The sequence below is a fragment of the Panthera uncia genome, chromosome B1 (assembly GCF_023721935.1).
Source record: "Panthera uncia isolate 11264 chromosome B1, Puncia_PCG_1.0, whole genome shotgun sequence".
Classification (NCBI taxonomy): Eukaryota; Metazoa; Chordata; class Mammalia; order Carnivora; family Felidae; genus Panthera; species Panthera uncia.
In genome coordinates, this window is record NC_064811.1 from 89,954,723 (window position 1) to 89,975,825 (window position 21,103).

The 21,103-nt window shown below is 38.7% G+C and overlaps 2 protein-coding genes across 5 annotated transcripts in view; one reads left to right on the plus strand and one right to left on the minus strand.

Annotated features, from left to right (window-relative positions):
* Positions 1 to 10,937, minus strand: part of CFI (complement factor I) — an 86,937-nt gene extending 76,000 nt beyond the window's left edge. Inside the window, exon 1 of the mRNA XM_049631022.1 lies at positions 10,189 to 10,937. The gene's annotated coding sequence lies outside the window, so the exon portion shown is untranslated. The remainder of the gene's footprint in view (positions 1 to 10,188) is intronic.
* Positions 10,938 to 11,032: 95 nt separating this feature from the next.
* GAR1 (GAR1 ribonucleoprotein) lies at positions 11,033 to 19,762 on the plus strand. 4 transcript variants are annotated; one of them, XM_049631030.1, is made up of 7 exons: positions 11,033 to 11,320; positions 11,673 to 11,879; positions 13,344 to 13,498; positions 13,943 to 14,002; positions 17,475 to 17,613; positions 19,067 to 19,132; positions 19,466 to 19,762. In XM_049631030.1, exons 2-7 carry the CDS (start codon positions 11,684 to 11,686, stop codon positions 19,477 to 19,479), a joined length of 630 nt encoding a protein of 209 aa, XP_049486987.1. In that variant the 5' UTR covers positions 11,033 to 11,320; positions 11,673 to 11,683; the 3' UTR covers positions 19,480 to 19,762. The 4 variants fall into 4 exon arrangements, with proteins under 4 accessions (XP_049486987.1, XP_049486983.1, XP_049486986.1 ...); XM_049631026.1 differs by having other exon boundaries at positions 11,033 to 11,310; XM_049631029.1 differs by having other exon boundaries at positions 11,033 to 11,270.
* Positions 19,763 to 21,103: the final 1,341 nt, after the last annotated feature.

The following is a 21,103-nucleotide window of genomic DNA, read 5'->3' on the forward strand; positions in this document are numbered from 1 at the left end:
ATTCCTAGACACCCACCCACTACCAAAACTCAAATGGGAAGAAATAGAAAATTGAACAGACCCATAACCAGCGAAGAAATGGAATCGGTTATCAAAAATCTCCCAACAAATAAGAGTCCTGGGTCAGATGGCTTCCTAGGGAAATTCTACCAGACATTTAAAGCAAACTTAATACTGATTCTTCTCAAACTGTTCCAAAAATAGAAAGAGAAGGAAAGCTTCTGGACTCATTCTACGAAGCCAGCATTACCTTGATTTCCAGACCAGACAAAGACCCACTAAAAAGGAAAATTACAGGCTAATATCCCTGATGAACATGGATGAAAAAATTCTCAACAAGATACTAGCAAACCAAATTCAATAGTATATTAAAAGAATTATTCACCATGATCAAGTGGGATTCATTCCTGGGCTGCAGGGCTGTTTCAATATTCACAAATCAATTAATGTGATACATAACATTAATAGAAGAAAGGATAAGAACCATATGATCCTGTCAATAGAAACAGAAAAAGCATGTGACAATATACAGCATCCTTTCTTAATAAAAACCCTCAAGAAAGTCGGGGTAGAAGAAACATACTTATCATCATAAAAGCCATATATAAAAGGCCCACAGCTAATATCCTCAATGGGGAAATACTGAGAGCTTTCTTACAGGACAGGGATGTCCACTCTCACCACTGTTGTTTAACATAGTGTTAGAAGTCCTAGCGTCAGCAATCAGACAACAAAATGAAATAAAAGGCATCCAAATTGGCAAAGAAGTCAAACTTTCACTTTTTGCAGATGACATGATACTCTTCATGGAAAACCCAAAAGACTCCACCAAAACATTGCTAGAACTGATACATGAATTCAGCAAAGTTGTAGGATATAAAATCAATGTACAGAAATTGGTTGCATTTCTATACATCAATAATGAAGCAACAGAAAGAGTTATCAAGGAATCGATCCCATTTACAACTGCACCAAGAACCATAACATATGTGGGAATAAACCTAAGCAAAGAGATAAAAGATCTGTATGCTGAAAACTATAGACAACTTAGTGAAGAAACTGAAGAAGACACAAAGAAATGGAAAAACATTCCATGCTCATGGATTAGAAGAACAAATATTGTTAAAATGTCAATACACCCCAAAGCAATGTACACACTCAATGCAATCCCATTTGAATAGCACCAGAATTCTTCAGAGAGTTAGAACAAACAATCCTAAAATTTGTATGGAACCACAAAAGATCCCGAATAGCCAATGTAATGTTGAAAAAGAAAACCAAAGCTGGAGGCATCACAATCCCGGACTTTAGCCTGTGCTACAAAGATGATATGGTATTGGCACAAAAACAGACTTATAGACCAATGGAATAGAATAGAGAACCCAGAAAGGGAGCCACAAATGTATGGCCAACTAATCTTCAACAAAGCAGGAAAGAATATCCAATGGAAAAAAGACATCTTTAGCAAATGGTGCTGGGAGAACCAGACACCAACACACAGAAGAATAAAACTGGACCACTTTCTTACACCTTACACAAAAACAAACTCAAAATGCATGAAAGACCTAAATATGAGACAGGAAACCATCAAAATCCTAGAGGAGAAAACAGGCAACAACCTCTTTGACCTTGGCCGCAGAAACTTCTTACATGATATGTCTCCGAAGGTAAGGGAAATAAAACCAAAAATGAACTATTGGGACCGCATCAAGATAAAAATCTTACAACAAAGGAAACAATCAGTAAAACTAAAAGGCAACTAACAGAATGGGACAAGATATCTGCAAATGACATATCAGATAAAGGGTTAGTATCCAAAATCTATAAAAAACTGACCAAGGTCAACACCCAAAAAACAAATAATCCAGTGAAGAAATGGGCAGAAGACATGAATAGACACTTCCAAAGAAGACATACAGATGGCTAAAAGACATATGAAAAGATGCTCAACATTGCTCATCATCAGGGAAGTACAAATCAAAACCACATTGAGATACCACCTCATACTGGTCAGAGTAGCTAAAATTAACAACTCAAGAAACAACAGATGTTGGTGAAGATGTGGAGAAAGGGGAACCCTGTTGCACTGTTGGTGGGAATGCAAACTGGTGCAGTCACCCTGGAAAACAGTGTGGAGGTTCCTCAAAAAATTAAAAATAGAATTACCCTATGACCCAGCAATAGCACTACTAGGAATTTATCCAAAGGATACAGGAGTGCTGATTTGTAGGGGCACATGTACCCCAATGTTTACAGCAGTGCTATCAACAATAGCTAAATTATGGAAAGAGTCCAAATGTCCATCAACTGATGAATGGATAAAGAAGATGTGGTTTATATATACAATGGAATACTACTTGGCAATGAAAAAGAATGAAATCTTGCCATATGCAACAATGTGGATGGAACCGGAGGGTATTATGCCAAGTGAAATAAGTTAGTGAGAAAAAGACAGATACCATATGTTTTCACTAATATGTGTAATTTGAGAAACTTAACAGAAGTCCATAGGGGAAGAGAAGGGAAGGGAAGGAAAAATAAGTTACAAACAGAGAGGGAGGCAAACCATAAAAGACTCTTAAATATAGAGAACAAACTGAGGGATTGGGGGGGGGGTGCTGTGCAGGGAAAATGGAAGATGGGCATTGAGGAGGGCACTTATTGGGATGAGCACTGGGTGTTATATGTTAGTGATGAATCATGGGAATCTATTCCCAAAGCCAAGACTACACTGTATATACTGTATGTTAGCTAACTTGACAATGAATGATTTAAAAAATAAATAAAAAATAAAAATAAAGAGAAAAATTTAAAAAAATTATTTTTCAATGTAAGGTTTTCAGCCCTTTCTCTTCTGTTGTTCAGAATATCTCCTTACCAAGTATTTTAATTAGATTTCCTAACTTTTCAGTAGTACAAATGGATGTATGCTCTCTTAGATCTTGGATCTTGCAATTACGCTTACTTATACCCTTTTTCTTTTTTTCCTCCATTACTTTTATAATCTCTTTGCCCATCATTCTGTAGTCATTTGTTGACAAGCACAATTTTAATGAATGGGAAAAGATTCAAATTATAGAGTTCAGTTCAGTAAATACTTACCAGGCATCAGTTTTTGTTTGTTGTTGTTGTTGTTTTTAATAGGCAACGTGCTAAATGCTGAGGATACCAAAACAAAGAAGACATAGTGTCCACTCTTCAGGAACTCAGAATCTAGTATAGATTTCTCAGTTGGGGTTCTGTAGATGCCAGTAGGGGTTCTGAGAAGTTACTAGAAGTTCCAGAGAAGAAAGGGGAAACTTTTTAATTTTTTTGAATTCTCCATGCAATGCCAGTACTTGCAGTAATGAATAGTGATTAAGCAGCCCTGTTAGTAATTTTGCTGAAGATTGTTCACCTATATGACAGTCTCCGCATGACTATGTCCATTTGGTTCAGTTCACTCTGTTTTTGATCTGAGATATGGGATGCCGTTGATAGTCCTGAGTGCTGAATTGTATTGAGAGAGGAATGATAGGTTGATGGCAGCAGCTTCTCCCTCTTGAGCCGTATCTCCTTATCTTCCCCCAGCCTTCCCTTACACATAGCTAAAGAAAGCTAAAAGGAAACACACTTTCCTGATATGACAAAAAATCAAGGAGTAAATTCTAAGGAAAGACTTTGTGAGCTGCCTGGATGGTTTAGTCAGTTGAGTGTCCGACTTCAGCTGAGGTCATGATCTCACGGTTCATGGGTTTGAACCCCGCGTCAGGCTCTGTGCTGACAGCTCAGAGCCTGGAGCCTGCTTTGGGTTCTGTGTCTCCCTCTCTCTCTGCCCCTCCCCTGCTCACACTATGTCTCTCTCAGTCTCAGAAAAAAGTAAACATTAAAAAAAAATTTGTTTTAAATCTAAGGAAACACTTTGTAAGTGCTATAAATCAGATGCCTCCCTGTTGCTTTGTAATTTTGTGAATATTGTAAAACAAGGAGCTTGTAGATTAAAAGTGAGTTATAAAGATTTCATTTTCTTTTGTGATATCTTTGTTTAGTTGGCTTGTTTTACACTTTATTAGCACCTGTTTTATAAACATGACATAAGTCCCATGTGGTGATTTTAAAGATGAAGTGGGAGATAGAAGAGAATTCTAGGTCTAGGTAATTCTGATAACATGAATACTGAAGAATCATAATTTATAAATATAGCAATGGCTCCAGCAAAATTGAAAAGACACTTAACCACAAATCACAGTAAAGGAGCAAATAATTTAAAATGGCCTTGGGAATCCCAGAGTAAAACATTAAAAAAAAAAAAGTAAAAAAGTAAAAAAAAACAAAAAACAAACAAACAAAAAAATGAAAAAAAGTCACCTTCAGTAAAAAGGTCCAGAAAGCAAGTTAAGTAGCAGAACTTCTGACTAAAAATGGAAAAAGGTCCACAGTTGATAAGAACCTTGCAATTCTAGAGTAAATTGCTGGGATAAGACATGAGAATTTGATGAATTGATGTAATTGGTGACATGTCACATAATGTTGAAGAGATTTTTTGGTATAAAAAACCAGAAAGCAACTTCCAGAATGATGGATTAACAGATTTCAACATATGATATCACTTGTAAGATACATAAATTGTGGTGAAATTCAAGAGAATGTTTCTGCTATAAAATGCTACCCTAAACAAGCAAAGGCCCAGATACCTTTACAGTTTTGTCTTCATATTGAAAACAAAAGGTACTTCTTGAAGGAAGTGCACTGGCATCTGCACTGAAGGTGTCCCACTGATTTGAACATTGCACCCTAAGAGGGTTCATTCTTACAAAAACAGAAAACCTGGTGTATTCATAATACACTGCTTTCTTCCCAGAGGAGTGCGGGTATCAGAAAGTTTTCAAGCTGAAATGAAAAAACATTTGGGGTGATGTAACAGAAATGGCTAAACTTATCAAGGTCTAGTTCACTAAAGAATGTTTAAGAAACTGAAAACCTGGAAAAAGACAACATAAATCTCCTGCCACAACGCATAAAATCTTATGGCTTAGGAGATCATTTGTTCGGGGGAAGCCAGCAGCCATGTCAGGAGAATACTTAAAGCACTCTGTAAAAGGCCCATGCGGTGGTAAGGAACTGAGTCCTCCTGGCAATAGAAGGCATTAGCTTGCGAGGTGTATGAGTGAGCCACCTTAGAAATTCATTCTCCATCACTAGTTGTGCCTCCAGGTGACAGCAGCCTCCGGCAACATCTTGACTGCAACCGTAAGAGACTGAGCCAGAACCAGCAAGCTGAGCTGCTCTTGAATTTCTGACCTACAGAGATTGTGCAAGACAATGTTTATTGTTTTAAGTGTTGAGGTAATTTGTTACAAAGTAAGAGAAACACATTTTGGTTCTTAATGTTTGGTTCTCAAACAGATGTTTGAGCTGAAAAGTGAACTGCAGTAATACTTTGAAGAAAACAATAGGTTAGGTTTTGCCAAATGCTTTGAAGATCAAGAATGGCTTCTTCAATTTCTTTCATAAGCTTTCTACAGTTTTCAGTGTACAGATTTTTCACCTCTTTGGTTAGATTTATTCCTAGGTATTTTAAGGTATTTGGTTCAATTGTAAATGGGATCAATTCCTTAATTTCTCTTTCTGTTGCTTCATTGTTGGTGTATAGGAATGCAACCGATTTCTGTCATTGATTTTATATCCTGCAACTTTGCTGAATTCATGAATCAGTTCTAGCAGTTTTTTTGGTGGAATCTTTTGGGTTTTCCACATAGAGTATCATGTCACCTGCAAAGAGTGAAAGTTTGACCTCCCCCTAGCTGATTTGGATGCCTTTTATTTCTTTGTGTTTTCTGACTGGTGAGGCTAAGACTGCCAATACTATGTTGAATAACAGTGGTGAGAGTGGACATCCGTGTCTTGTTGCTAAGTTGCTAACCTTAGGGGGAAAGATTTCAGTTTTTCCCCATTGAGGATGATATTAGTTTTGGGTCTTTCATATATGGCTCTTATGATCTCGAGGTATGATCCTTCTATCCCTACTTTCTTGAGAGTTTTTATCAATAAAGGATGCTGTATTTTGTCAAATGCTTTCTCTGCATCTATTGAGAGGATCATGTGGTTCTTGTCCTTTCTTTGAAAAAGACACAAAAAAATGGAAACATATTCCATGCTCTTGGATAGGAAGAACAAATATTGTTAAAATGTCAATACTACCCAAGGCAATCTACACATTCAATGCAATACCTATCAAAATAACACCAGCATTCTTCGCAGAGCTAGAACAAATAATCCTAAAATTTGTATGGAACCAGAAGATTTGTATGCAACCCAAATAGCCAAAGCAATCTTGAAAAAGAAAACCAAAGCAGGAGGCATCACAATCCCAGACTTCAAGCTGTATTACAAAGCTGTAATCATCAAGACAGCATGGTACTGGCACACACACACACACTCAGATCAATGGAAGAGAATAGAGAACCCAGAAATGGACCCACAAACGTATGGCCAACTAATCTTTGACAAAGCAGGAAAGAATATCCAGTGGAATAAAAACAGTCTCTTCAGCAAGTGGTGCTGGGAAAACTGGACAGTGACATGCAGAAGAAGGAACCTGGACCACTTTCTTACACCATACACAAAAATAAACTCAAAATGGATGACCTAAACGTAAGACCTAAATGTAACATCAAAATCCTCAAGGAGAAAGCACGCAAAAACCTCTTTGATCTTGGCCGCAGCAACTTCTTACTCAACATGTCTCCAGAGGCAAGGGAAACAGAAGCAAAAATGAACTACTGGGACCTCATCAAAATAAAAAGCTCCTGCACAGCAAAGGAAACAATCAGTAAAACTAAAAGGCAACTGACAGAATGGGAGAAGATATTTGCAAATGACATATCAGATAAAGGGTTAGTATCCAAAATCTATAAAGAACTTATCAAACTCAACGCCCAAAAAACAAATAATCCAGTGAAGAAATGGGCAAAAGACATGAATAGACACTTCTCCAAAGAAGACATCCAAATGGCCAACCAACACATGAAAAAATGCTCCACATGGCTCATCATCAGGGAAATACAAATCAAAACCACAATGAGATACCATCTCACACCTGTCAGAAAGGCTAATATTAACACTCAGGCAACAACAGATGTTGGCGAGAATGTGGAGAAAGAGGATCTCTTTTCACTGCTGGTGGGAATGCAAACTGGTGCAGCCACTCTGGAAAACAGTACGGAGGTTCCTCCTTTAATTTTTCCTTAAAAAATTAAAAATAGAACTACCCTATGATCCACCAATTGCACTACTAGGTATTTATCCAAGGGATACAGGTATGGTGTTTCGAAGGGACACATGCATCCCAATGTTTATAGCAGCAGTATCAACAATAGCCAAAGTATGGAAAGAGCTGAAATGTCCATTGGTAGATGAATGGATAAAGAAGACGTGGTATGTGTGTGTGTATATATATATATATATATACACACACACACACACACACACACACACACACACACACACAATGGAGTATTACTCAGCAATCAAAAAGAATGAAATCTTGCCATTTGCAACTACGTGGATAGAACTGGAGGGTATTACGCAAAGTGAAATTAGTCAGAGAAAGAACAATATCATATGACTTCACTCATATGAGGGCTTTAATATACAAACAGATGAACACAAGAGAAGGGAAGCAAAAATAATATAAAAACAGGGAGGGGGACAGAACATAAGAGACTCTTAAATTTGAAGAACAAACAGAGGCTTCCTGGAGGGGTTGTAGGAGGGGGCATGGGCTAAATGGGTAAGGGGCATGAAGGAATCTACTCCTGAAACCATTGTGGCACCACATGCTAACTAACTTGGATGTAAATTAAAAAAAAAAAAAAAAAAAAGAATGGTTGCAGAAACTAGCCTACTAATTTTTTTCATTGCATGAACTAGTTAAATTAATTGAATATATTCAAGAGCCTGGAGAAAATATCTTGATTTTAAGTGACAAGATTTTTGGTTTTAAATGGAAATTGAATCTTTGAAAAAAATCACATGGCAAAAAGAAATCTTGAAATTTCCACTGCTGCTTGCACTTAGGAAGTTTTTTTTAATGTTTATTTTTGAGAAAGAGAGAGAGCCCAAGCACAGGGAAGCACAGAAAGGGGGACAAAGGATCTGGAGAGGGCTCTGTGCTGCCAGCAGAGAGCCCAATGAGGGCTTGAATTCGTGAACCCTGAGATTGTGACCTGAGCTGAAGTGGGACGTTGGACGCTTAACTGACAGAGCCACCAGGTGCCCCTAGAAATTGAATCTTTGGAAAAATCACATGGCAAAAAGAAATCTTGAAGTTTCGACTGCTGTTTGCACTTAGGAAATAACAACTCTCAAGTTGAGACCAAACCACCTTAAGGAACTATAGAACAAAACTAAACAGTATTTTCCCTCCACTTCAACACAAGTTTATGACTGAATGAGGGCTCCTTTCTCTGAACCTTCTTATGAGGCTGAGCACCTGATTTTGAAAGGGGAAGAATTTTGTGAATTAATGATTATAAACATAAGATGAAATTCACTGATTTGCCTTTCTGTAAGTTCTGAATTTCTGTAAAAGAAAAGCATCCTACCATTCATAGGAAAGTAATAAATATTTTACTGTACTTTTCTACTTCTTACTTGTGTGAGCAAGCTTTATCTTATCTAATGAGCATTAAGAACAAAGACAAAGGTCATCCTATTTTATTTAAAAAAATTTTTTTTTAATGTTTATTTATTTTTGAGACAGAGAGAGACAGAGCATGAGCAGAGGAGGGGCAGAGAGAGAGGGAGACACAGAATCTGAAACAGGCTCCAGGCTCTGAGCTGTCAGCACAGAGCCCGACGCGGGGCTCGAACTCACGGACCGTGAGATCATGACCTGAGCCGAAGTCAGACGCTTAAGCGACTGAGCCATCCAGGTGCCCCAGATCATCCTATTTCAGTTGAAAATGAAATCCCTGTATTCTGGTTTTAAGACCAACTCAGAACTGATGGTATATACAGGAAAAGTCACGAAAAGATTTCATACTAAGTAGGTAAATTTCATTATTTTTTCATTTCAAAAATAACAGTTTTACCCAAAAAGGGGCCTATATAAAGAGTTTAACAGTCACTAAAATCAGTTTGCAACCTTTACTAAATTAAAGGAAAAATGGAAGTCTCCTCAATTTGTATCAGAATTGATATCCTTTGCAACGAAAAGAAAATTACACAGAATACGTTGGACAAAGTAAACAGATTCAGAGAAAAACATCCTTCTCTACTCAAAATAACAGATTTGCACGCACAACAATGTAGACCACTGAACTATACACTTAAAAATGAATAATATGGTAAAGTTTGTTATATGTATTTTACCAGAGTTTAAAAAAAGAGTATTGACAATTAATATTGGATCATTATGTCTACAACTTGCCGATCATGTGAGAGATATGCATATATATACATACACATACATACATACCCACACATACACACATACACACACACACACACACACTTTATAACATTTTTATACAGGGGTTTCTGAGACATGAAAATTATTTTAAGAGTTCTCCAGGGTAAAAAAGATAGAAAATGTCTGGTCTGCTGGATGGGAAAAGAAACTTTTCTAAGCAGGAAGTATTTGACAACAACCAAAGAGAAGCAAGGCAACGACGCTGGTCCGATTAAGCAGAGGGATGGTGTGCAACACAGGAGGGGAATAAAACTGATGAGTAGAGGCCCTAGTCAATGGGGAGATTTTACTGTAGACTTGTTGCTCAAGGAAATGGGGAGCTATCTGGGGGTCTTGCGGATGGCTATGGCACGAGTAAACTCTTCTAGTAAGGTGAGTATATCATTACATGCAGTACAGATGGAAAAGGTAAACATGAAAGCGCTTATTTTGAGGCCAAAGAGATGCTCAGGATGTGAGGGGATATTGTAGTTCCCTGTTGTTATTGCTGGACTTTCGAATTCTTGTAGATTATATCGAGGTAGAAACACTGAATGCAAATGTTAAACGAAGCAAAGCAAAATAGAGCAGGGCATTTATGAAAAACTCTCCTCTGTATGATGTACACAATTTAAAGTACATTTACCAAATCGGAATAAAAAATACATTTATCAAATTCCCTTTATATGTAGGACTGTTAGGGGCTTTTTCAAGAAGCTTATACATTACTGTAGAAAACATATTATAATTCCTACCTAGTATTTCCATAGTGAAGTTTGCAAAGTTCTTTCCGAATCAAAATAGCGCTCTGAAGTAGGTACCAATCTCCACCCTTTCAAAGAGGCAGGCAGTCGACTGTGTCCAATACCAAAGTAAGGTCTCCAAAGATTCGGGTGTAAAAGACACCAACCAAATTTAACAAAAAGGAGGTCACTAGCTTTCTTTGTTAATTTCACCAGAAGCTGAAATTAGATATCAAGGCTTAAAGAAAGAGGGGCCTGTAGTATTGATGGCGTACAGCCTGTCGGTGCTCAAAAAGTACTTGACAAAAAACAAAAAACGTACTTGACAAACCGAATAAACTATTTGGTGCAAAAGATAGAAATAACGGTTTGGCTTTTTATCACATAAAAATGTTTTTAAAGAAAAAACAACATTTTAAAAGGAAAGTACACATACGCATCTTTTCTTCCTTTAACTAGTGAAACCACAGCACAAAAGGACGGACTAGTCAGCACAAAAGGATGGACCAGTCGAGCTCACAATCGTGCGTATTTCAAAGGGTCCAGAAAAAAAAAAAAAAAAAAAAAAAAAAAGAGCTCAAAAAAACACAGGAAGCCCTCGCACTGGGTTTCGACGCGACCAGATCCACCTCGGGCCAGAGCGCGGCTGAAAACTCCTCACAACTGTGGGGTGACGAACGAGGAGGCCATTTTGCAGCCTGAGAAGCAAGGGCTCACGGCGAGTCCACAGCCACCTCTAACCGCCGGATCCCCGGGAGAGGGAGCGGATCACCAATGCCAACCGTCTCCCACGGCAACACCGAGGCGGCACTTCCGGCAAGGTCTGGATTCAAAGGACGCCACCATTATACGTCATTTCCTCTGCTCCTCAGTAGGAAAGTGGACCTGACTGCCGTGAGCTAGCGGTTGAGGTTAGATAGTATTGCGGCTCCTTCAGCGCTGAAGGCTGTTTTGGAAAGGTGACAGCGGCGCGGGTTCCGCCGGTGACTGGCGTTTTTGTAAACCCGTTCGAGTTTCTTGTTCCCCCGCTACGTCCCGACGTTGTGCTGGTACGGTGGCCGAGGAGGCTGGTGTACGACGGAAGTAGTGGACGGGTGGGTGTGCGCGGCCGGGCCAGAGGTGCACGTGGCGTGGGTGAGTTGAGGTAGGGAGCGGGAGGAGCGGAGAATGGCTGGACGCGGAACCCAGGTGCGGGAGGGAGGGATGAGTGAAGGGATTGCGGCGTGAACACCTTGCTGCTCGCTGGGGGCGGAGGTGCTAAGCGTGGGCGACGAGGCTGGTGAGTGGTAGGTCCGCGCGCTTAAGGCTATGGGAGGGTAACATTCCTCACCCTTCGGGTTGTCACTGGCGGCTTGGCGGTGGGTGAGGTGGCAAGGGTGCTATTCTTATTATTGTCCGCCTCTATGGTCTGACCATGGCTCAGAGGGGCTAGAGGGGTTACTTGGTGTACCCTGAGGCCACAGTGACCAAAAGGTACGCACTGTTTTTCTCACCAGGTATAGTAAGCATGTCTTTTCGAGGCGGAGGTCGTGGAGGCTTTAATCGAGGTGGGGGCTTCAATCGTGGCGGCAGCAACAACCACTTCCGAGGTGGAGGCGGTAATTTCAGAGGTGGTGGTGGCGGCAGAGGAGGATTTGGACGAGGAGGTGGCCGCGGAGGCTTTAACAAAGGCCAAGACCAAGGACCTCCGGAACACGTAGTTTGTATGTCGGTTTCAAAGCTTACCCTACTTGGGGGCGGAAGTTGTGGGTTTAATTTTGGGAATGACGTGCTGAAAGATAGCTCTAGCAGCTCTCATACGGAAGTTACTGCTTGTTTGGGGAGTGGGGTGTGGAAGTGCTGTAAAGTGAGTTATAATAGTGCTGTAGAATGTTAAGGGGGGATCAAGAGCAAAAGAGCACTTATAATGTATCATGGAGGTGGAACTTGAGCTTGAGCTGAAAGGAAGTTATTAAATAGGTAATATTAAATAGGTAATATTGTGTGCTTACTCCTATTTTCCCCATTTTACAGATAAGAAAACTGTGATTAAGAGTTAAGTTTGTCTGCTAGAGTCGTGGTAATAAGTGATCAGTAAGTGATACGTTTGAGAGACAAAGCCAAGTTTTCTGACTCCAAAGCCCGTGCTCTCAATTACTATTCACAAATAAGAGGAGTGAGAAAAAAATTGCTCGGAAGGGAGACTACGGGGGGGGGGGGTGAGCAAGATAAAGGACCTAATAAGAGTAATTTTGGAGTAATTATCAATGAGGTGGGATGGAAGTTATGGAAAGTGAGAAAGAGATTTGACAGTAGAAGCCTACATCAAAGAGGAGAAAGGATGAAGAGTGTCTAATATAAAGATGAGGTTGGATCAGTGTACAAAATGGTTTGTAGAGGGTAATGGCTAGAGTCACAGGTCCTAGCACACAAGCTATTGCAACAGTCCATGCATGATGAACTGTGACCATGGTGGAAGTGAGAAAAAAAAAAAAAAAGGAACAGTTTGATGGGAGAGATTTCAATGGAAACATTCAGTAGAACTTGGCTAGCACTGGGAATAAAAGATTCCAGGTTTTAAGCTTGGGTGATAGGGATGAAGAGTTGGTTTTGCAGGATGTGATGAGTGTTTTAGTTTGGGGTGACAGTCAGTTAGAAATAAAGGTAGTTCTTTTGAGATTCCACACTTCCTTGAAAAAGAGTGAAGCATCATTGGTGAAGAGGTGGTAGGGAGAAGTTATAAAAGGGGAGGGAAAAAAAGAACAAAGACTAATTTACAGTTAGGGACTGGGGAGAAGAAAACAGATAGCAGAATGTAAGTATAGTGCTTAGTAATGATAGTTATTATAATAAAACACCTGTTTGGGGTTATTTGGTCTTACTGTACTAAGTACTTGATGTTTATCATTGTACTTATTCCTCACAGTACGATATATTAGATGTTGGTACTGTTATTAGCCCCTTACTAAAGATGAGGACACTGACGCAGAGATGTGAGAGCCTTATCCCAGGCCACAAAGCTAATATGTTGTGCAGTTTGGGCTTTTTTCTTTTTTTTTTTTTTCCTTGCCTCAGAGGAGAACAGATAAAGTGAAATCCCAGGTACCCAAAAGAAAGCTTCCAGATAATGTTGGGTCAATATCATTTGAGACTGTTTTATATTTTAACATTTTTTTGTCCTATTTCAGTATTAGGAGAGTTCCTGCATCCCTGTGAAGATGACATAGTTTGTAAATGTACTACAGACGAAAATAAGGTGCCTTATTTCAATGCTCCAGTTTATTTAGAGAACAAAGAACAAATTGGTAAAGTGGATGAAATATTTGGACAACTTAGAGATTTTGTATCCTTTTTAATTAGAAGGCCCAATGATCTTTTTGAAGGGTTACCATTTGCTTTTTCTGGAGCTAAGTATTGGTTTAATTAAACTTCTTCATTAAATTGGACAGAGTATTGCTAAGATTGGACCATAAAGGAGAATCAAGAGAAGAGAATATATCTCCATATATTACAAAGGCTCTATAAGAGTGACTTCCTTTTTGGAAGGTTTTAGAAATGATTGTCATTTGGATAAGTGCTACAGGATTAAGGTACTTTGCCTTGATTATGATGATGCCACTGGAATAGTGTGTAATTAGAAGTTTTAGAAACAAAAACTTCATTTCCTTTTAGAAACTCATTTCTTTGCCTACATATTGCCATATATTCTAAACTTGTTATTAAAATTACATATGAATTCAGAAGGTTACCTTCTTTGATCTTAATTGTTCCTTAATATAACTAATAGTATTTTTCTGTTAAACTGTCAGAAAATATGAAGGCATCTTCCTTTAAAAAACTGCAGAAGGTGAGTCAAGCTTATAACTAGGATCGTTGGTTTTATAAGTGAATGACCTTCCTTAGGACAGTGCTACGTAGAGCCCTTGAGACTCCCCCAGTATATCGTAAATTGAGGTGTTCTGTATTTTAGACGTTGAACTTACTGATCTTTAGAAGTAATTTATTTAAGGGGCGCCTGGGCGGTTCAGTGAGTTAAATGTCTGACTCTTGATTTCGGCTCAGGTCACGGTCTCAGGTGCGTGAGTTCTGAGCCCTGCATCGGGTTCTGTGCTGATGCCGCAGATCCTACTTGGAGTTCTCTCTTTACTTCTCTCTGTGTCCCTGCTCCTGCTCTCTCGCACGTGTGGTCTCTCAAAATAAATAAACTTAAAAAAATGTAATTAATACAGGCTTTCAGAAATTATTCTTATATTAGCAAATTCTATAACTGCTGGCGTACGTTTGTTAGTTTATGTAAAACTCTTTTATTGGACATCTTATAGGACCAGACATTCTAAGTTAAAACATTAAATTATGAAACATTAGAAGTCAGATATTAAATGATTTCACAAATAATTTCAATAACATTATGATACATGCTGTGAAGGAGAAATACATATTACTATGCAAATGCTAGCATTGGGACCAAATTTAGTATGTTGGCTTTCTGAGGAAGTGAGCTAAAAGCTGAGACCTGCAAGTTGACTAGGGGTGATTCCCAAACCTAGTTGCACATTAGAGTATGTGGGGGAGCTTTTAAGGTCACGTATTTCTTGGTTCCACTTAAAAATTTGAGCTAGTAAGTCTTAGTTAGGGACCAGGATTCAACTGTAAAAAGGAAAGCTCCTGGACAGTTTTGATGTAGTTAAGATAATTTTGATGTAGTTTGGAACCACTGCTAGTCAAAGAGGAGGAGAAAGCACATTACAAGTAGAGAAAACAGTAAGTGCAAGTCTCTAAGACAGTAAGCCAATTTAAGGATCTGAAAAAGGCAGAAGTATAGCTTGGGCATAGAACATTTATGAGCGACTAGATTACGGTAAGCAGTGGCTGGATTACTTAATGCCTTCAGGTTATGGGAAAGAGTTTAGACATTAGGTTTAGTTTTGTTTTTAAATATTAGGATGAATATGATTAAGTTTATACTTAAAAAGACCACTGACAGGGGCGCCTGGGTGGCGCAGTCGGTTAAGCGTCCGACTTCAGCCAGGTCACGATCTCGCGGTCCGTGAGTTCGAGCCCCGCGTCAGGCTCTGGGCTGATGGCTCGGAGCCTGGAGCCTGTTTCCGATTCTGTGTCTCCCTCTCTCTCTGCTCCTCCCCCGTTCATGCTCTGTCTCTCTCTGTCCCAAAAAAAAAAAACAAAAAAAAAACCACTGACAAAATAAGAGTACCCTGGAAAGCGGCTAGTACTGTATGTGAAGGGGCCAAGTCGGAGACTGCTGCATTAGTCCCAGAAGAGGTAACATTTTGGATTAGGGTAGTAGTGACAGTAGAAATGGAGAAGAGTGAATGGATTTATGAGAGATAGAGGAAGTAGCCATCCATAGATCTTGGTAATTGATCAGTTGAAGTTAAAAAATGTCACCACCCTGGAACACCTGGGGGTCTCAGTCATTTGAGCATCCAACTCTTGATGTTGGCTCAGGTCATGATCCCAGAGTTGTGGGATCAAGCCCCGCATTGGGGTCTGTGCTGAGAATGGAGCCTGCTTTGGATTCTTTCCCTCTCTGCCCCACCCTAGTGCGCATGTAAATAATTAAAAAAAAATATCCCCACCTTTCAGATGTGTGATTTCAACATCTCTGTGGACAGTGTCACCACAGTACCAAAATAGGAAACACTGGAGAAAAAGGGAATAGGGGGAAGATGATAAATTCGGTTTTAGACATAATGAGTTTGAAGCACTTGTGAGATATTCACACAGGAGCTCGAAGGAAGAGTCTGGACTAGAGACGGAATTGGAAAGTTGTCATTGTAGACAGTATATGATACAGTCTGGGAAGAAAGAATGAGAAAAAGAGCTTTGGGGTACCTCCTAAATTTATATGTCTCTTGGAGACCGAGAAGTCACACTAGTAAACATGGAGGACGCAAATCAGGAGAATTTCATAAAAGAGGTTATCAACCAAAGTCAGGAGAACAGTGTTTCCAATGGGAAGTGCTCAACTGTGGCAAAACGTTGCTTCCAAGTGTTCTTTAGATTTAGCAACAGGGAGGTCAAAAGGTTATGGCACCAGTGGAGTGGGCCCAGAACCCTGATACAAATAGGAGATGAGATGGGGACAGTGTTCTGTTGCTAGCATAGGGCTGCTACTGGCTGTAGAAACCTGACAAGTATCCCCGGGGAAATAAACTGATTCAGGTGGGCCTGACAGCCCAGCTTCTCATTTGGTGACCTGAAAAAAAGAATTTGCTTGTGATAGCCATTTAAATTTGATCCCCATGCCTGCCTTTTCTCACAGTATTATTTGAAGATTTAGTACTTAGTATTTTTTATCATCAGATGCTAAATTGGTACATTCTACCTCTCCCCATTTCTAGATCCACTGTTATGGTTTGGGCCCTCCTTATCCAGCCTATGTTATTATAATAATCTCTAGACTAGTGCCACCCAATTGAATTTTCTGTAGTGATGAAAACTCGTGCCTAGTACAACAGCCACTAACCATTTGTAGCTATCATACACCTGAAATGTGGCTAATGTAACTCAGGAACTGAATTTTTAGTTGTTAATTAATTTAAATAGCCACATGTGGCTAGTGGCTGCCATATCGGGCAGTGCAGAGCTAGGTACTATTTTTAATGAATGGGCTCTGAAGGAAAGAAGAATGATAAGGTGGTCTAAAGAGGGATTCAGACATCTTGTTATAAGTAATACATTTATCATTTTGAAATTCCTTATGCATGTTTTATGTAAAATTGAGATACACCCCATTATGTTTCATTACTGTGCAAAATAACCTCTTTAATTCCAAATAATGGATGGGTTTAGTTTATGCATATTCTCTATTACTTTGTATGTTCAGCAAGTAGTTACTGATTTGATCCTTTATTAAAGTCTTAAAATAGCAAGTGTGCCTGGGCTTTATTTTGAATTTTAATGTTAAGGTTTTAAAAGGTTTCATTTTTCTTAGGGCAAGTCTGTAGAGTGACAATGTAGTTAATTTTTGGAAGACATCTGTTTCTAAAGAGAAATGAGATTGAATTGGTCTAGGTTTTTATTTCTATACATGTAATGCTTATTGTGTGCAAAGTTGAAGTGCTTTTATACATTACTCTTTTGATCTTCACCAAGACTGTGGGGTAGGCACTTGATTCTCTTCATTTGACAGGTCAGAAAACTAAGGCACAAAGAAGTTAAGTCTTTGCCCACGGCTACACAGTAGTTAATAGAGTTGAGATTTCAACCCAGGTTGTTTTGAGTTGTGTGTAGTTCTTAATGACTGTACTGTACTCCTTTCCAAATCATCACATTAATCGTTTCTGTTACACTTCCAGTTTTATATAGACCCATATAAACTGCTACCACTGCAGAGGTTTTTACCTCGGCCTCCCGGTGAGAAGGGACCTCCAAGAGGTGGTGGCAGGGGAGGTCGAGGAGGAGGAAGAGGCGGAGGTGGCAGAGGTGGCAGAGGTGGTAAGTTACTTGTGAGGGAAATTTCTAATGAGATTTCACAGCTGCAGCCAGTTCACATAGTACACTTTAATTTTGTATATAGGGAAACCTCCCTTATGTTTATTTTTTTAGAAAAACTAGTTTCGAATCTTGGCAGGTTGCCATAGGAATAATGCTTAGTTTCAATGACTTACTTTTCAAAAACCTAATAAAGTATAATTTTGAGAGATTTTATCTCTGTGGGGTTATTCGCGTTTTGTTGAACATTTTATAAAGTATAAGATTATCTTGACTGAATTTTAGTTTTTTAATTAATATCACTGGGTGTTGAATTTATGCTGAGAGCTTGTCGTATTCTTTTCACACGGATGTATGTTCCTGTAATATTCAGCAGAGCCTTGTAGGCTAGGTGATAGCCTTATTTTGGATGAGGAAATGAGAGGCTAACAAAAGTTAATTTGCCCTAATTGAGCCGTTGGCAGTCCCAGAAATAAAACCCCTATCTTCTGATGTTATGTCAAAGACTTAACCAATAAATTCATTGCTTGGATTTCAGCATTTTGATATAGGTATGTCCCAAGACTTTTGTAACATTCATCATTATGAGGGTTAGATGATGAACAGGGCTGGGGATAAGGTGGGGTGCAGCACTGAGTAGGACTAGATCTGGGAGTAGTGGTGTGGTGGGTGGGTGACAGGATGATGGCAAAGTAGGCTTTAGGAAGGGGAGCTGCAAATTAGTTGGACATCTTCTGTTACTGAATCAGAAAGTAGAGAGAATTCTGTTTTCACCTTTGCCTTTCTTAATTTAATTATTTCACTCTAAACGTCCTTTTTTTTCGGTCCAGATAGCTAGGAGGTTATCTCTTTAAGAAATCTGAAAATACGTCTTTCTTAAATATTTTTGAGAATCTAATAAGCTCCCCTTTATTCCCATTCTATATTCAATCTCATATGTAACATTGAAAAAACTGACTCGTCTGTCTTAAAACTTCTATATTTTTATACCATTATTTTAGAAATGTTGGTTTTTCCTCTTCTTACGATTCATCATTCCTTACAAACTTAGCAACCAAAAGAAGTAAAAATGGAGACTCAAACAGGAGGCCAAATATGTGTTGGATACTTCAAAAGTTTAAATTTTCTGTTCAACATGTGAGCATCAGTGCTGCTCCATATGCAGCTGAATTAACTTTAAATATTGTATTTATTATAGTATCCCCAGAGTGAAACCATTCCTGTCTGCTACCTTTTGTTCTTAGGATAAAAAGCCTTCATTCAATCAAAAAAGTAATTAATGTGAGCAAAAGTTGAGGTATTCCTACATTTAACAGCAGGGCTAAATAGGACTTTAAAGAAACCAGCTTTTGTAATTCATTAAAACAGAATACTTGCTTAGAAAGTTGTAATCTAGGGTGTTAGGCTGATGGGAGTAGGATAGGGTACAGTAATTTAAAATTTCCTCTGTTTTTAGGTGGTTTCAGAGGAGGAAGAGGAGGTGGAGGTTTCAGAGGAGGAAGAGGAGGTGGAGGTTTCAGAGGTGAGTGTGAAGAAAAGTCTTTGAATCTCTGAATTTCTGAAATTGATATTATCTCCCCTTTAAAGTTTCTGTTCAGTTTTATTTGTTTCCCCAGTATATAGAACACTATGGTGTTCTTGGCTGTAGCCTATTATATAGCTTTATTTTATGTCACTTTCTTGCTTTTCCCTTTGAAGGGTAAATAAAATGTAATATGAATGATAGTTAAATTTGGTAAATCGGTTGGCTAAACAGTATAAGAACTAATGCTGAATTGAAACTTGACATTTGGAATATAGCCCTATTAAAATTCATTTTTCTGTAGACTTAATACTTTCATTTTCTGTTAACCAGGAAGAGGACATTAAGTGTAACATTAACAGAGAAACTTCCTGCATGATCTACTTCTATGGATCAGAAACTTGTTTCCTGAGCAAGTTTTGAAGAACTGGTCCTCTTACGACAGTGGAACTGAAATGTCAACGCCATGCAAAAATGAGTGCAGCAGAATAAGCAGTTTTGCTCTAAAAGAGTATGAGCAAGTATTTTCATGTTTTGTACAATGCTTGGAACTCTGGGTGCTTAATAAATGGACAGTTTTCATTTGAAGCATACTTGGAATTTTTAAAATAAAGTGTTTTATTTCTTTAAGTTATATAGACCTGTGTTTATTAAACCAGAGCTAATTTTGAAGTTAAAAGGAACAAGTAAGCTTAGACCCAGTGGATTTCAGATAGAAAAATGATTTGTTTACATATATAACTGATCTTTAAAAAATTTTTTTTTTTTTTAATTTTTTTTTCAACGTTTTTTATTTATTTTTGGGACAGAGAGAGACAGAGCATGAACGGGGGAGGGTCAGAAAGAGAGGGAGACACAGAATCGGAAACAGGCTCCAGGCTCCGAGCCATCAGCCCAGAGCCTGACGCGGGGCTCGAACTCACGGACAGCGAGATCGTGACCTGGCTGAAGTCGGACGCTTAACCGACTGCGCCACCCAGGCGCCCCTAAAAATTTTTTTTAACATTTATTTATTTTTGAGAGGCAGAGAGAAACCGAGCACAAGTGGGGGAGGGGCAGAGAGAGAAGGAGACCCAGAATCCGAAGCAGGCTCCAGGCTCTGAGCTGTCAGCACAGAGCCCGATGTGGGGCCCGAACTCACAAACCATGAGATCATGACCTGAGCTGAAGTTGGACACTTAACTGACTGAGCCACTCAGGTGCCCTGTATATAGCTAATCTTTAAAACAGTAGGTGAGTAGAACAATACTTTAACATTATTTATAATTAACACCTCTTTTCAAAATCTTTGCCTTTTGTATATGAGAACATAAGCACCCTTTATTGCATTTCACTTTTGTACATAAGTGATACATAAGAGTATTCTAAGCCTCATCCCAGTATAGCTTCTCTGCATCAGTCATAAAGCATGAAAAAGTAGTTTGTACTTACCACACTCAAACTATAAAGCTTTTATCTACAGCAGATAAATTTGGAATTGTTTTTTCTTCAGTTCTTACAAATAAAATTTAAATGGATGCCAAAACTAGGTATAATCTCTTATAGAAAAGAAAATGAATATGAACCTATGAACCAAAGAAAGATCAATTTGTTTTATTCTGCATACTGAATGCAAAAAAACAAGCAACCCAAAGCCAACCCTTAAAACCCAATAACCCAGAGTTTTTTTTTAAAAAAGGAGAATTCCTCTTATGTGTTAATTGCTTTAGGGTCATTTGAAAATATTTTGATCTTGGAATACTGACGAGATTCACTCAGAGTATGGATAACTCTTTGGAGCATTAGTTTACATTTATAAAAGTTGAGTACGGGTACCTGTAAGATCTGGGACAGATCAACCTGCCCTTCATTTTCTACATAGCTGGGAGAATTAAGACAAAGGATTATGTTGGGTCCTTTCCTGCTGTGCCATTCCAAGTTATAAAATTAAATTCAGTGGGTAAATATAGCCCTCTAGTGGTTCTATTATAT